The sequence below is a fragment of the Hippopotamus amphibius genome, chromosome 2 (assembly GCF_030028045.1).
Source record: "Hippopotamus amphibius kiboko isolate mHipAmp2 chromosome 2, mHipAmp2.hap2, whole genome shotgun sequence".
Lineage (NCBI taxonomy): Eukaryota > Metazoa > Chordata > Mammalia > Artiodactyla > Hippopotamidae > Hippopotamus > Hippopotamus amphibius.
In genome coordinates, this window is record NC_080187.1 from 186,581,587 (window position 1) to 186,597,281 (window position 15,695).

At 46.2% G+C, this 15,695-nt stretch overlaps 1 protein-coding gene across 3 annotated transcripts in view; it reads right to left on the bottom strand.

The window, feature by feature from the left end:
* Positions 1-1,966: 1,966 nt before the first annotated feature.
* The window catches only part of TGM5 (transglutaminase 5), a 33,861-nt gene continuing 20,132 nt past the window's right edge, over positions 1,967-15,695 (bottom strand). For 2 of the 3 annotated variants that reach the window (XM_057724798.1, XM_057724797.1), the window contains 7 exons: positions 14,259-14,397; positions 13,559-13,662; positions 13,214-13,453; positions 4,696-5,058; positions 4,019-4,179; positions 2,659-2,792; positions 1,967-2,494 (listed from right to left, as the gene is read on the bottom strand). In XM_057724798.1, the coding sequence (XP_057580781.1) occupies positions 2,341-2,494; positions 2,659-2,792; positions 4,019-4,179; positions 4,696-5,058; positions 13,214-13,453; positions 13,559-13,662; positions 14,259-14,397 (1,295 nt within the window). In that variant the 3' untranslated portion in view covers positions 1,967-2,340. The remainder of the gene's footprint in view (positions 2,495-2,658; positions 2,793-4,018; positions 4,180-4,695; positions 5,059-13,213; positions 13,454-13,558; positions 13,663-14,258; positions 14,398-15,695) is intronic. The other variant, XR_009051573.1, reaches the window with a different exon arrangement.

The window sequence follows — 15,695 nt, forward strand, 5'->3', positions numbered from 1 at the left end:
ATGTGACTTGCTTTATTGTGATAGTCACTTTATTGCAGTGGTCTGGAACTTAACTCGAATTATCTCCAAAGTCTGCCTGTGCTGAATTACACTGGGGTTGGGGGTTGGGAGTTGGGAATGAATGGGGGAGGAACTCGTTTGCCTTGTTTACTGCTCTATCCCCTGGGCCTAGAATATTCTACACGTAGGTATGCAATAAATGTTAAGTGAATAGACGAAAGACGCCCTTGACATTCAAGGAAGGCCTTAATTCCAAGGAGTGACACTGACGGGAACTGCAAGGTCCTCTGACAGGCAAGGATGGAGAACTGTTTGTCCTTTAAGTGCTTCTCAAATCACATGCTCAGCTCTGCCAAATAGAATCAGCTTTAAGCACTGACATCATAGGCAGTGACTGTGAATCAAGACTTAGAGGAAACAGCTGCCTGAAGATGATCATGGTCCAAATTCCTTAGACTGCCACCTAAAGCTCTTACCCTCCGGCTCTTGCCACACTTTTTTCTGCAGCTTGCTCCCTCCTGCTCTGTTCTCTATCCATCTCAGTGACATGCAGTTCCTGACTGCTTCACTCCACCCCCACCCCTTCAACGGTGAGTCTGTTTGACTAACTCCTGGCCTTTTAGCTTTCAGCTTAAATGCCACTCCCTCCAGGAAGTCTTCCTTGATCCACAGTCCCAAGATTGGACTAGTTGCCACTCCTCATGCTCCCACAACACCCTGTACTCACCCTCATGGTGGTTCTCACATCTGTATTGTAACCTCCTGTTTATTTTTCATTCTCAACATGCTTAGGCTTGAGCTCCATGAGGGCAGGTCTTGGTCCTTCTTATGTCCTCATTACCTAACTCAGGGCCTTGCCCGTAGTAGAAACTCAGTGAATATTTGTTGAGGAAAAGAGTAAATGAGTATGGTGTTAAAATCAGGATTTGTGAAAGAGTCTGAGAGTGTGGTAGCTGAAATATGCCAACTGCTTCAGAGGTCTTTGTAAGATGCTCCCCTCCATGATGTTTTCCTTAAACCATTTTTCATGATGGTCAGATAATAATTATAGAATGAAATAATTATAGCCTGCCTCCAGCTCCATGCTGTCAGGATTCTCCTGGTTTTCAGCCCTCTCTTTAACAGGACTATCAACCTACTCTGCAATTCCCACCACACCCTCTCCTCTCCTGATTAACTGCACTTACCCTTCTGTTCATATATAATAGACGTAATTAACTATTTTTTTCTTTTTTGGGTGTGCTGTGTGGCATGCAGGATCTTAGTTCCCCGACCAGGGATTGAACCCGTGCCCCTTGCAGTGGAAGCTTGGATTCTTAACCACTGGACCTCCAGGGAAGTCCCAGAAGTATTGCAGTTGCTTTGTGCTCAGTAGGACCATAAACACAAGCTGCAACCAATAGGAAAGTCTGAGAGTCCTTCATTCCTTACCCAAAATCTACCTCATTGCATTATTCAGCTGGCTTTCGCTCCAGAACCCAGCCATCCCAGGGCCATCCAGGACTATAACACATGGATGGACTTTCAGCCAAGGGGTTGGAACTGTTATAACTGAGGGACCTCTTGGATGTGATTTGGGAGTCAAAGGACGGCCAAGTGAGAGATCGCCTAGGCTTTTTTCTAAGTCACAAAGATAGTAGCACATAGAAACATCTGCAAAGGCTTTTGTTTTCCTAACTCAATCATGACTGGTACACCATCTGTAAGCGCCTTCCTTATTTGTTGACATGTTTATTGTCTGTCTCCTCTGCCCCCAGGATGTAAGCTCCTGGGGGACAGGGACTTTGCTTTATTTACTGCCTCATCCTCTACACTCAGAACAGTGCCTGGCACATACCAGGCACTCAGTAAATGTTTCTTGAATGAGTGAGTGGGCCCAGGTAGTGAAACAGTACGACACTCCCAGCATCCAGGGAACAGGCGGGAGCTGCTGTGGGGGAAGTGATGACTGATGGGCGCAAGGATGAGAATGAGGGCTGAAGTTTATTGGTACTAGGGAAGTAGCCATTGCAATGACAAAGTGACAGTGAGCTGCTCAGCTAGTCTTCCTCTTTTCTGGACATCCTGGGGTCAGTAAATCATGGCCAAGTCCAACAATTCTAGACTGTATGGCGAATCTCACAATTCTGGATGGGACACCATGGAATCCCTGAGCCCTGGACAGAGTCCTGGGGAGCCGTGCAAATGGCCCAGGAGACTATCCATTGCCAGCATCTCCCCTGCTGCTCACATCAGAGCTAGGAGGAGCCTCTGTTTTGGTGGGGAATGGCACAACTTGCATTTGAACTTGCTCTTTCCCTGAAACTTAACATCTACACGTCCAGCTTATTGTCCCAGAATTTATAGCCCAAAGTCTACGTAGACGTTTCTGTAACCCTTGATGTCTTTAAACTTGTTGCTCCTCAGATTTGCTTGGATCTGCCTTTGACCACTCTTGAAGGGGACAGTCTCCAGAGTGAGGCAGGCTCTGTGACGGGGTGTGAGGACTCCAATGCTACAGCAGAGAAAGGAGACTGTCAGAAAAGCGTAGGATTATGAGAACCCCACGGCCCCTTTCCACTTTGCAGCCAGGCCTCCCCTTTCCTGATGTCCAGAGAGAAGGACAGCGCTACCCCCAGGATAGGATGGGAGGGAAGGCTGAGCACCCCCAGCACTCACAGGACCGTCTGCTGTCTCCTGAAGAGACCACTTCCTTCCACAGTCAGCACACAGTCTTCAACCTGCTCCGAGAGGGGGTTTGAAAACATCACCTGTATGGAGAGTGGCTGGTTCACAATGGCTGCTCCTAAAGCCTGAATAGGGAAATCCAGAGAAGAGGGAGCAGAGAATTAGTCTCATCCCCCAGTTCACCAAGCGTTTATGGAGGCACTTTTCCCTCGATCTGTTTCCTGAAGAGCTGGGTTTCCATGGCCTGTTTTTTCCCAACTATGGACAACTTAATGGGTTGTCATTAACATTAAAAAAAAAAAATGAAATAGAAGAGAATGTCAGTGTACATCACCCAAGATATTGTTATGTGAAACTTCTACTTCACTTATACATGTATGGATGTCTGTGTAAAATATTACTGCTCAACCCAGCATTTAGAAAGGTCTGGTGAATTGGGAGTCTCCAGTAAAATTTCCTCTGCTCCAAGGATTTCATCCAAGTGTGAAATAAACAAGAGCTCCCAAAGGATTCTCCTGCACAATGTGAGTGGATAGAATCTTTTTTGGCAGTTTTGTTTGTTTCTTCTTTTTACAGTCTGACCTCCATCCCTTCCCACCCTCTTATCTTAACTGGCTCGATTTGTTTTCACAGCAGTGTGTGAGTCAAGAGCAATGGATCATTCAGGGCTTAGAAAGAAGAAAGTAGTCTCAGAAAATTTGGAGGCACCTTTGGAAACCCTCCCTAAAGTAGACTCCAGTGGCTGGGCTTGCCAGACGCACCCTACGGGGCGGCAGCTAAGACTCACTTGGCAGGGTCCAGGAGGCTGCTTGGCCTTGGGGAGACAGCACTGGCAGGAAGGGCCCTGTGACGTCTCCCCACCAGAATGTCAGAGAAGAAGGGCTCCTCAGAGGCCATCTAGTCTAATCCCATCGTTGACAGTTCAGGATGCAGAAGCCCAGGGGCATGTCCAAGGATGCACAGCCAGGAGATGGCAAATCAAACCTGAGCTGACCTTTGTTCAGGCAGTGCTCTTCCCCCACTCAGGACCCTCCCATGTGAGCCCATGTTTCCTCATATTGACCCTGGGGAAGGCCAACAGCAGGAGAAGGCACAACAGAGGGGTCTCTCCCTGATCTCTCCATGGCAGCTCCTCAAGGTCCACACATAAGGCCTCTCATGGTGCAAGAGGATGGAGACCTCACCCAGTGTTTTCAGATAAACCTCCCACTCCTGGTGGGGAGGTTCCTGGAGGCACCAGAATAGGCAGGGGACAGGAGGGGCTGCTCTCCTGAGCAAGCTCTCCAGGGGCTCCACCCCCTCCCAGCTGGTCCCAAGGAGCCCCCAGGCCAAGTGCAGGGCCCTTGCCTACATTAATCATGATGCCAGGATAGGCTAAGGTGATGATCTTGTTCACCAGGATCTTCTCAGGACTGCTCTTCTCTTCACCCAGAGCACTGATGCGGATCAGCTTGTCTGTGGACAGGTACTGGCTGTACTGGGAATAGGGGATTTTGCAGGGATAGGTCTTTGCTAGGGAGAGAACACAGGATGAGGTGAGGCTCACTAGGGAAATCAGCTGGGCCTGGGTGGATCTGGGGGCCCGTCTACAGAGAGGAGAGGGACAACCTGTACTGAGTCCCAGTGAAGCAGGTACTCAGTTTTCAGATGGAGGGGCTGAGAGGTGAAATGGCTTGCCCAAGGTCATTCTGCTGGTAAATGGGTGTGCTGACGCTCTAACCAAGGTCTGGATGACTTCAACTCAGGCGTTCCCCACTAACTCAGGCTATATTCCTTGAGGTAGTAAAGGAAGGACTGGAGGAGAAGAAGGAGGAGGATAAAGGAAAAAAACAGAGGAGGCGAGGAGAAGGGAGGGAGAGGGAAGGAAGGAAGGGAAGGAGGAAGACTCTGTGCTGGAAGGGAGCCTAGAAGGACCGGTGTCACGGGGATCTGCCCCCAAACACTTGCTGGCTGGCTTGACCCCACTGGCATTTCCATAAGCCACTCTGTGTTCACAGACTGTCCCCATGCCCATACCCAGAGCCATACCTTCTTCAGGAGAGAGTGTGATGAAGGCTGTGTCCTGCCAGAATGGGGGCAGGGGGCTGCCATCATGCAGCAGAGACTGGGCACTCAGGTTCACTTTGAGGTCCTTGAACTGGGGCGACATGTTGAGGGCCAGCAGGACAAACCTTATGTCCTGGCCCATGTTGGGCGAGTCGAGCAGCTGGAATTTCAGGGAGACCTGGACAGCATCACTGGGCCGAAGGGAAGGCGTAGCCAGGCTCCGAGGACTGTCCCTCGGTGGCATGGACCTGGAAGGTTGCAATTCTGCTCGGAGGGAGCCTTGGGACCTTCCAGCCTTCAGCTTCTGAAGAGCCTTCAGAAACACCTGCCTTTCCTGGAGGGTACCTGGGAGGACAGAGCATAGAACCAGCTATGGGCCAGGCTGAACCAGGGGGTAAACCTTGGCTGAAAACCCTCAGCAAAGATCCCACATCCAGAGACAAAGGAGAAGCAGCAATGAGACTGCAGGAGGGGCGCAATTGCGTTAAAATCAAATCCCATAAATGCTGGGTGGGTGACTCACAAGCTGGAGAACAGTTATACCGCAGAAGTCCTGAGGGTTCTGAGCCCCACATCAGGCTTCCTAACCTGGCGGTCCAGCAATGGGAGGAATCCCCAGAGAATCAGACTTTGAAAGCCAGCGGGATTTGATTGCAGGACCTCCACAGGACTGGGGGAAATGGAGACTCCACTCTTGGAGGGCACACAAAAAAGTGTGCTCACCAGGACCCAGGGGGAAGGAGCAGTGACCCCATAGGAGACTGAACCAGACCTACCTGCTGGTGTTGGAGGGTTGCCTGCAGAGGTGGGGGGCAGCTGTGGCTCACCGAGGAGACAGGAGCACTGGCAACAGGGGTTCTGAGAAGTGCTCATTGGCATGAGCCCTTCCAAAGTCCACCATTAGCACCACCAAAGAGCCTGTAAGCTCCAGGTCTGGGTCGCTTCAGGCCAAACGACCACCAGGGTGGGAACACAGCCTCACCCACTGGCAGACAAGCAGATTAAAGTGTCACTGAGCTCCACCCACCAAATCAGATTAAAGCTTTACTGAGCTCCACCCACCCAGCCCAACCCACCATCAGTCCCTCCCATCAGGAAGCACCCACGAGCCTCCTAGACAGCTTCCTCCACAAGAGGGCAGACAGCAGAATCAAGCAGAATCAAGCATCTCATCTTGTGGAACTGAAAATCACAGCCACAGAAAGACAGAGAAAATGAAAAGGCAAAAGACTTTGTACCAGATTAAGGGACAAGATAAAACACCAGAAAAACAACTAAATGAAGAGGAGATAGGTACTCTTTCAGAAAAAGAATTCAGAATAATGATGATGAAGATGATCCAAGAATTTGAAAAAAGATCAAAAAGTTGCAAGAAAAGTTTACCAAAGACCTAGAAGAATTAAGAACAAACAAACAGAGATACGCAACACAATAAGTGAAATGAAAAATACACTAGAAGGAACCAATAGCAGATTAACTGAGGCAGAAGGGCAAATAAGTGACCTGGAAGACAGAGTGGTGATCATCACTGATGCAGAAAAGAATAAAGAAAAAAGAATGAAAAGAACTGAAGACAGCCTAAGAGACCTCTGAGACAGTGTTAAACGCACCAACATTCGCATTATAGGGGTCCCAGAAGGAGAAGAGAGAGAGAAAGGACCCAAGAAAATATGGGAAGAGATTATGGTTGAAAACTTTCCTAACATGGGAAAGGAAATAGCTACCCAAGTCCAGGAAGTGCAGAGAGTCCCAGGCAGGATAAACCCAAGGAGAAAAACACCAAGACATATAGTAGTTAAATTGACAAAAATTAAAGACAGAGAAAAGTTATTAAAAGCAACAAGGGAAAAAAGACAAATAACATACAAGGGAACTCCCATAAGGGTAACAGCTGATTTCTCAGCAGAAACTCTACAAGCTAGAAGCGAGTGGCACGATATATTTAAGGTGATGACCGAGAAGAACCTAAAACCAAGAATCCTCTACCCAGCAAGGATCTCATTCAGATTTGATGGAGAAATCAAAAGCTTTATAGACAAGCAACAGCTAAGAGAATTCAGCACCACCAAACCAGCCTTACAACAAATGCTAAAGGAACTTCTCTAAGCAGGAAACATAAGAGAAGAAAAGGACCTACAGAAACAAAAACAAAACAATTAAGAAAATGGTAATAGGAACATACATATCAATAATCACCTTGAATGTAAATGGACTAAATGCCGCAACCAAAATACACAGACTGGCTGAATGGATACAAAAACAAGACCCATATATATGCTGTCTCCAAGAGACCCACTTCAGACCTAGGGACACATACAGACTGAAAGTGAGGGGATGGAAAAAGATATTCCATGCAAATGGAAATCAAAAGAAAGCTGGAGTAGCGATACTCATATCAGATAATATAGACTTTAAAATAAAAAATGTTACAAGAGACAAGAAAGGACACTACATAAAGATTGAGGGATCAATCCAAGAAGAAGAGATAACAATTATAAATATATATGCACCCAATATAGGAGCACCTCAATACATAAGGCAAATGCTAACAACTATGAAAGAGGAAATTGACAGTAACACAATCATAGTGGGGGACTTTAACACCCCACTTACACCAATGGACAGATCATCCAGACAGAAAATTAATAAGGAAACCCAAGCTTTAAATGACACAATAAATCAGCTTGATTTAATAGATATCTATAGGACATTACATCCAAAAACAGCAGATTACACATTCTTCTCAAGTGCACATGGGACATTCTCCAGGATAGATCACATTCTGGGTCATAAATCAAGCCTTGGTAAATTCAAGAAAATTGAAATTGTATCAAGCATCTTTTCTGACCACAAGGCTATGAGATTAGAAATCAATTACAGGAATAAAAGTGTAAAAAACACAAACACATGGAGGCTAAACAATACACTACTAAATAACCAACAGATCACTGAAGAAATCAAAGAGGAAATCAAAAAATACCTAGAGACAAATGACAATGAAAACACAATGATCCAAAACCTATGGGAAGAAGCAAAGGCAGTTCTAAGAGGGATACAATCTTACCTCAAGAAACAAGAAACATCCCAAATAAACAATCTCACCTTACACCCAAAGAAACTAGAGAAAGAAGAGCAAACAAAACCCCAAGTTAGTAGACGGAGAGAAATCATAAAGATCAGAGCAGAAATGATGAAATAGAGACAAAGAAAACAATAGCAGAAATCAATAAAACTAAAAGCTAGTTCTTTGAGAAGATAAATAAAATTGATAAACCTCTAGCAAGACTCATCAAGAAAAAGAGGGAGAGGACTCAAATCAATAAAATTAGAAATGAAAAAGGAGAAGTTACAACAGACACCGCAGAAATAAAAAGCACCATAAGAGACTACTACAAGCAACTATATGCCAATAAAATGGACAACCTGGATGAAATGGACAGATTCTTAGAAAGGTATAACCTTCGAAGACTGAATCAGGAAGACATAGAAAATATGAACAGACCAATCATGAGTAATGAAATTGAAACTGTGATTAAAAATCTTCCAACAAACAAAAGTCCAGGACCAGATGGATTCACAGGTGAATTTTATCAAACATTTAGAGAAGAGCTAACACCCACCCTTCTCAAACTCTTCCAAAACATTGCAGAGGAAGGAACAATCCCAAACTCATTTCATGAAGCCACCATCACCTTGATACCAAAACCAGACAAAGATACTACAAAAAAAGAAAACTACAAAAAAAAAAAAAAAAAAGAAAGAAAACTACAGACCAATATCACTGATGAATTTAGATGCAAAAATTCTCAACAAAATACTAGCCAACAGAATCCAACAACACATTCAAAGGATCATACACCATGATCAAGTGGGGTTTATCCCTGGAATGCAAGGATTCTTCAATATACACAAATCAATCAATGTGATACACCATATTAACAAACTGAAGGATAAAAACCACATGATCATCTCAATAGATGCAGAAAAAGCTTTTGACAAAATTCAACACCCATTTATGATAAAAACTCTCCAGAAGGTGGGCATAGAGGGAACCTACCTCAACATAATAAAGGCCATATATGGCAAACCCACAGCAAACATCATTCTCAATGGTGAAAAACTGAAAGCTTTCCCTTTAAGATCAGGAATAAGACAAGGATTTCCACTCTCGCCACTACTATTCAACATAGTTTTGGACGTCCTTGCCACGGCAATCAGAGAAGAAAAAGAAATAAAAGGAATCCAAATTGGAAAAGAAGAAGTAAAACTGTCACTGTTTGCAGATGACATGATACTATACATAGAAAATCCTAAAGATGCCACCAGAAGACTACTTGAGCTAATCAATGAATTTGGTAAAGTTGCAGGATACAAAATTAACACACAGAAATCTCTTGCATTTCTATACACCAACAATGAAAGATCAGAAAGAGAAATTAAGGAAACAATCCCATTCACCATTGCAACAAAAAGAATAAAATACCTAGGAATAAACCTAACCAAGGAGGTAAAAGACCTGTACTCAGAAAACTATAAGACACTCATGAAAGAAATCAAAGAAGACACAAACAGATGGAGGGACATACCATGTTCTTGGATTGGAAGACTCAACATTGTGAAAATGACTATACTACCAAAAGCAATTTACAGATTCAATGCAATCCCCATCAAATTACCAATGGCATTTCTCATAGAACTAGAACAAGAAATTTCACGATTTGTATGGAAACGCAAAAGACCCCGAATAGCCAAAGCAATCTTGAGAAGGAAAGACAGAGTTGGTGGAATCAGGCTTCCTGACTTCAAGCTATACTATAAGAGAATATGGTACTGGCACAAACACAGAAATATAGATCAATGGAGCAGGATAGAAAGCCCAGAGATAAACTATGGTCAACTAATCTATGACAAAGGAGGCAAGGATATACAATGGAGAAAAGGCAGCCTCTTCAATAAGTGGTGCTGGGAAAACTGGACAGCTACATGTAAAAGAATGAAATTAGAACACTTCTTAACACCACACACAAAAATAAACTCAAAATGGATAAAAGACCTAAATGTAAGGCCAGACACTGTAAAACTCCTAGAGGAAAACATAGGAAGAACACTCTTCGACATAAATAACAGCAAGATCTTTTTTAATCTGCCCCCTAGAATAATGGAAATAAAAACAAAAATAAATAAGTGGGACCTAATGAAACTTCAAAGCTTCTGCACAGCAAAGGAAACTATAAGCAAGACGAAAAGACAACCCTCAGAATGGGAAAAAATATTTGCAAATGAATCAACAGACAAAGGATTAATCTCCAAAATATATAAACAGTTCATCCAGCTCAATATCAAAAAAACAAACAACCCAATCAAAAAATGGGCAGAAGACCTAAATAGGCATTTCTCCAAAGAAGACATATGGATGACCAAGAGGCACATGAAAAGCTGCTCAACATCACTAAGTATTAGAGAAATGCAAATCAAAACGACAATGAGGTATCACCTCACACGGGTTAGAATGGGCATCATCAGAAACTCTACAAACAGTAAATGCTGGAGAGGGTGTGGAGAAAAAGGAACGCTCTTGCAGTGCTGGTGGGAATGTAAATCGATACAGCCACTGTGGAGAACAGTATGGAGGTTCCTTGCAAAACTAAAAATAGAACTACCATAGGACCCAGCAATCCCACTACTGGGCATATACCCAGAGAACACCATAATTCAAAAGACACATGCACTCCCATGTTCATTGCAGCACTATTTACAATAGCCAGGACATGGAAGCAACCTAAATGTCCATCAACAGATGAATGGATAAAGAAGATGTGGTACATACATACAATGGAATATTACTCAGCTGTGAAAAGCAATGAAACTGGGACATTTGTAGAGACATGGATGGACCTAGAGTCATACAGAGTGAAGTGAGTCAGAAAGAGAAAAACAAATATTGTATATTAACACATATATGTGGACTATAGAAAAATGGTACAAATCAACTGGTTTGCAAGGTAGAAATAGAGACACAGATGTAGAGAACAAACATATGGACACCAAAGGGGAAAGCAGGGAGGGTTGGGGGTGGAACGAATTGGGAGATTGGGATACCAAAATGTACACTCTAAATATATGCAGTTTATTGTAAAAAATAAACAAATAAAAAGTTAAAAAAAAAAAACCCTCAGCAAAGGCTCCACCGGGGTGTTAAAACCTTCATTTACAAAAACAAGGACTCCCTGTTACTCATCAAGTCTTTCCAAGAGTCACACTCTGCTGAGTTCTTACACCTTTCATCCTCATATCAACTGTGAGAGAGATGTATTATTGTTATTATTCCATATACAGATGCGGCCAGTGGGGCTCAGAGAGATCATATCACTTGCTCAAGTCCCACAACTTGCACGGGGCAGAGTCCAGTGGAAACTAAATTCGCTTGAGATGAAAATCTGCTCATGACTACTAGACTCTATGCTGTCTTCCCCAAGGGAAAGACGAAGGCTCACAATGCAGAGGAATAAACCTCTTAAAGACAACAGGGCATGGTGTGATTTTTCTGCTCCAGGACCAAATTATTGGTCAGTTGTAGACTAATTGCTGGAAACTGAGAAGCTACAGTGAAAAAAAAAAAAAAAAAAAAGAAGAAATTCAGGCAAGCCGAGTTCCCGAGCACCCAAGCTTAAGTCCTGGGTGGTGCTGTGGCCAGGATGCGCAGGAACACTCACCCATGCTTCCCTAATAACTCCAGCAGCTGCCTTCGCGGAGCACTTCCTTGCCCCCTCGGTGCAGCCCCACAGCCTCCCCAGGCTGAGGGAGGCCGCTTTTCTCCCTTTGCTCTGAGGTCATTCTAAGCCTGGATTAGGGCAGAAGAGGACCTTGCCACATTGGCTTCACTAAGAGTGAGGCCAGAGAGGTGTGAATCAGACTTAGCTCATCTGTGGTCTGCTCGGCCCCCAGATTCCGCCAGGCTGATGGGATGAGACAGTCCTCTCTGAGCAGGACACTCAGGCCCACCGGAAAATAGCTCCAGCCACCCCCTGGCCCCCTGCCCCAAGTTCACAGCAGAACCCTGTGGACCTCTGTAGCACATGCTGTCAGTGCCCCACTCACATCTCCTTGGCCCTTGCTATTTCAGTGCCCTCGTGCCCTATTTCCACATTCTAGCACCTGCAACTGTTTATCTCTGGCTTCCTCTGCCACCAGAGCTGAGTCAGCCCACGCACGGAGCAGGCCAAGAGTGCTAGGGAATTTACGCCCCCAAGGAGCAGCCCTCAAGTTCTGACCAAAAGGAGCTGGTGGATAAATAGCTAGACCCCTTGCCTCATGGGTGGGATAAATCTGTGGTGTTGTTCTACACCTATACTAAATCTCTGATACGGTTGCCAGATTTAGCAAATAAAAGTATAGGGAGGTTTCATTTGAGTTTCAGATTAACAACAAGTACATGTGGGCCGTGGTTAGACAACAGCACTCTTCGTCCTGCATTTTCCCTGGCCACCCCACTGGCAGGGCCCCCAGCAGGACTGAGCCCCAACCACCCACAGGCTAACAGGCCTGACGAGGTGCCGGCATTGGCTTCCTCCCCGCCCCCGTCTCACGAGCTCACTCTCCTGCCTTCCAGTAGTTCTTGAAGCTCCTCAATGATAAACCACTTGTCCTCAGGATCCCCAACCAAGATAGCCACAGAGAGAATGGCAGGGGAGGGGGTGATGGCCAGCACCCCTGGATGTGTTCAATGCTCGTCTCGGACTCTGGGGCTTCTCTGTGTGGAGCCTGAAGGCCCACATGGACAAACCACAGTCACCGACTTGCCGGCACTCCTAGGAACCTCAGGTGCCCCCGCCGCCAGCCCGCGTAGTCCTGAATCACTCCTGCCCCTCACCCTGCATGTGGCCCCCTTGGACTGCGTATGTCTGCTTGGCTCCCTGGTGATTGGTCTCAGTCCACGGCTGACTGACGTAGATGCCCCTTGCTCCTGCTGGCTCGGGTCAGGAGACCCTGCCAGGGCTCCCATCTCTCAGAACCGTCCTCCGCATGGGGCGGGCGAGGGAGGGAACGTCTGGCCTTACGTGGGCCTCAGTGCTGGCTGTGGTCTGGCCTGTCCTCCAAACACCCAATAAGACATGAATCAAACAGTAAGTTAAATGAAATTAATGAAATTGATAGGAAAGAGTTTACTCAATCCCCTGTCATCTTCAGTGGGAGGCTGATTTTTTGGTAAGGCGGGGGCAAGGAATTCATACACGGTCAATGGCCCTGCAGTCCATGTGAACATCTTGTGGAGGGTGCTCCGTGGCCTGTGAGGAATGGGGTGCTGGTGGGCATGAGGAAGTGAGGCAGTGGGGACACCGCAAAACTGGGACCTTGAAACTGAAAGGCTGAGGAGACAGTGGGCCTGGGTTCTGCCCCACCTGCCCCCCAGAGGGCTGCCCCAGCCGGTAGGGAGGTTCCCTGGGACAGTGGGGAAGGTGCCTACAGGACTTGAACTCTGCAGGATCTGGCTCGGTCATACCTTCTCTGTACTTGTAGTTTTCCGTGATGTCATCCCGCTCATCACTCTGGATGCTCTTGGTGCTGATAAAATTGCCAACAGAATTGGTGTCCTGGTGCAGTTGCTGTTCCTTCCCTCCAAAGACCAGCCAGGCCATGCAGTCAGCATTCACCATGGAGAAGACAAAGGCTGTGTCGTAGTTCAGATTCACCTCTCCTTCTTTGATGGCTCTGACAGAGGCAGGGCCACAGCAGTAGAGGCCTAAAGGGGAGTAGAGAGGCCTCTGTGGGCTATGGCTGCAGGCCGGGCAGGGGCGGGGGCTGTTCCTGTGGGAGTGGGCTCTGCCTGTCCTCCCGAGAGCCTCACCATTGCTTGTCTCCTGAGGTGTGGCGTCTAGCACCTGCCAGCCTCCGTAACCAGGAGGGAGATCGTTCCGGGCCATCCAGCACTCATTCCAGACATGGAAATTCCTGAGGGAGAAGCCAGAGGCGTGAGTGTTGGATGAAGCTGAGGGAGCGTTTATGGTGCTGGAGTTCTTTCTGGAGCAAGGCAGGGGACAATGAATGATAGACGGCTAGATAGAAAGGACACCGCAGGCCTGCGCACCTCTGTGGGTGATAGGTGACCGCTCTTCCTCTTGTGAGCCTGGAAAAGAGCTTTCCTCTGTTTGTAAATAGAGAGTGAAAGTTTCCAGAGCCAACGGAAGTTAAAAACCCTTCGCTCTCTCTCAAAAAAACTCTTATAGCCTTTTCCTCTGGCTGCTGCCAACTCACAGAGGCAGTTACGGCCTTTGTGTCCAGAGGTGAGACTTCAGGCCCTCCTGTGGTCAGAGGCCACAAGCTGAGTATTAAATAAAGGAGGTGACAAAGAGGAAAACTCCCCCAGGGCAGAGAGCTCTTGTGAAGTGAGGATTCTAAACTCAGAAAATCGTTGTATTTGTGTTCAGCTGCCTCCCAGCCGTAGCGTTGGGGCTACCAAGCCCCGGGGCTGGTGAAAATGGGGGGGGGTGTGGTTCAGCTGCTTCCTGCTGGTGGAGTTTGCCCTAGAAAGAGAAGGTGTCTCTCACCAGACACTGTCCTTCTTCTTATTCTCCAAAATCCTGCCGGTGTTGTCGTAATACTCATCTATGATCAGGTTTCCATCTGTGTCGTGGCCAGAATCAAAGTTGGTGATCACGCGGGTGGGGATCCCCAGGCACCTCATCACTGTAGGAAGGACAGAAAAATCTCCTGTGGGCTGTGGATGCCTGGACTTCGTGCCTTAGGCTCAGGGAAATCATGCATTTGGAAGGCAAGAGCTGTCTGGGGCACAGGTTTGGTGACACTTCCAACCTCCCTCCCTGCCTTCCTGAGCTCCTTTCCATGGGGTTCCGCACAAAGGTTAGGCCACTGGCTGCTCAGACAAGCACTGCCGGGGCCAATGGAGGGTCTAACAAGTTTTGGGTTCCCCTGAGCCAGCCAGCAGGGTGGGAGAAGCATGCCTCCTTTGGCAAGACTCAGCAGCTTGACTTGTCTCACTTCTCTCCTGGCCATAAATCTCTATATTCAAACAAAATTGCTGGATTTTCTTCCCTCCTGTGGTATGGATTAAGACCATCAGATTCTTAGGCAAAGAGTTTGGCCGCTTGGATTCCCCCTTCTCTAAGGGTGTACTGACTTGGAAGCTTATCAAGGAAAGTATTACAGATCCAGCCAGGAAGGGAAAGAAACTGTAACAAAAGCCTAGAGAAATGAGGGTCTGTACCTAATGGAGAAATTCTTGAAGGGAGGTAGAATGTTGTCTTTATTCCTGAGGGGGCATCCCTTTCCTTTGCCAGCTAGCTTCTTTTCTTTGCCCTCTGCCATTTTTTTCCCCGATTGTGCACTCTTTTAAGAACAGCAATATCCCCCAGCCCATCCCGCCACCAATCCCCTGGGGATGCCTGTCCCCCCAGGTCCAATGGTGACAGTCCACCTAATTCAATAATAATGGTAATAATGATAACAACAGTGTCTGCCAGCCAGGCATGATGTTTCATATGTATTATGCTCAGGACAGCTCTACATGGAAGCTGCTCTTATTATCCATGATTTATAGATGAAGAATCAGAGGCTAAGAAAAGTTTGCTACCTTGACTAAAGCCACACAGCTAGGAAGCAGGAGAGCTACCACTCAAATCCTGGTTTTACTGCTAAGCTTGTCCCCAGTTCTGAGCCCACCTCCCACAGGTGCACACAGTTCAGCATTCTAGTATTTTCACCTTAGTATACAACCCACGCATTTTTCCATGTTATCAAATATTTGCCAAAAGCAAGATTTCTAGCAGAAGTTAATTTTTTTTACAAAGTCAAGAAATTTAACATGAATTTAATAGTATAAAATCCCATCTTCAAATTTTCCCAAATGTCTTTTATATCTGTCCCCACCCCCCCATCAGAATCCAATCAGAGTACCTGCATTACATTTGGTTATATCTTTCCAGTTCCTTTTAAACCAAAAGAATCTCCTTTAATCTAGAACAGTG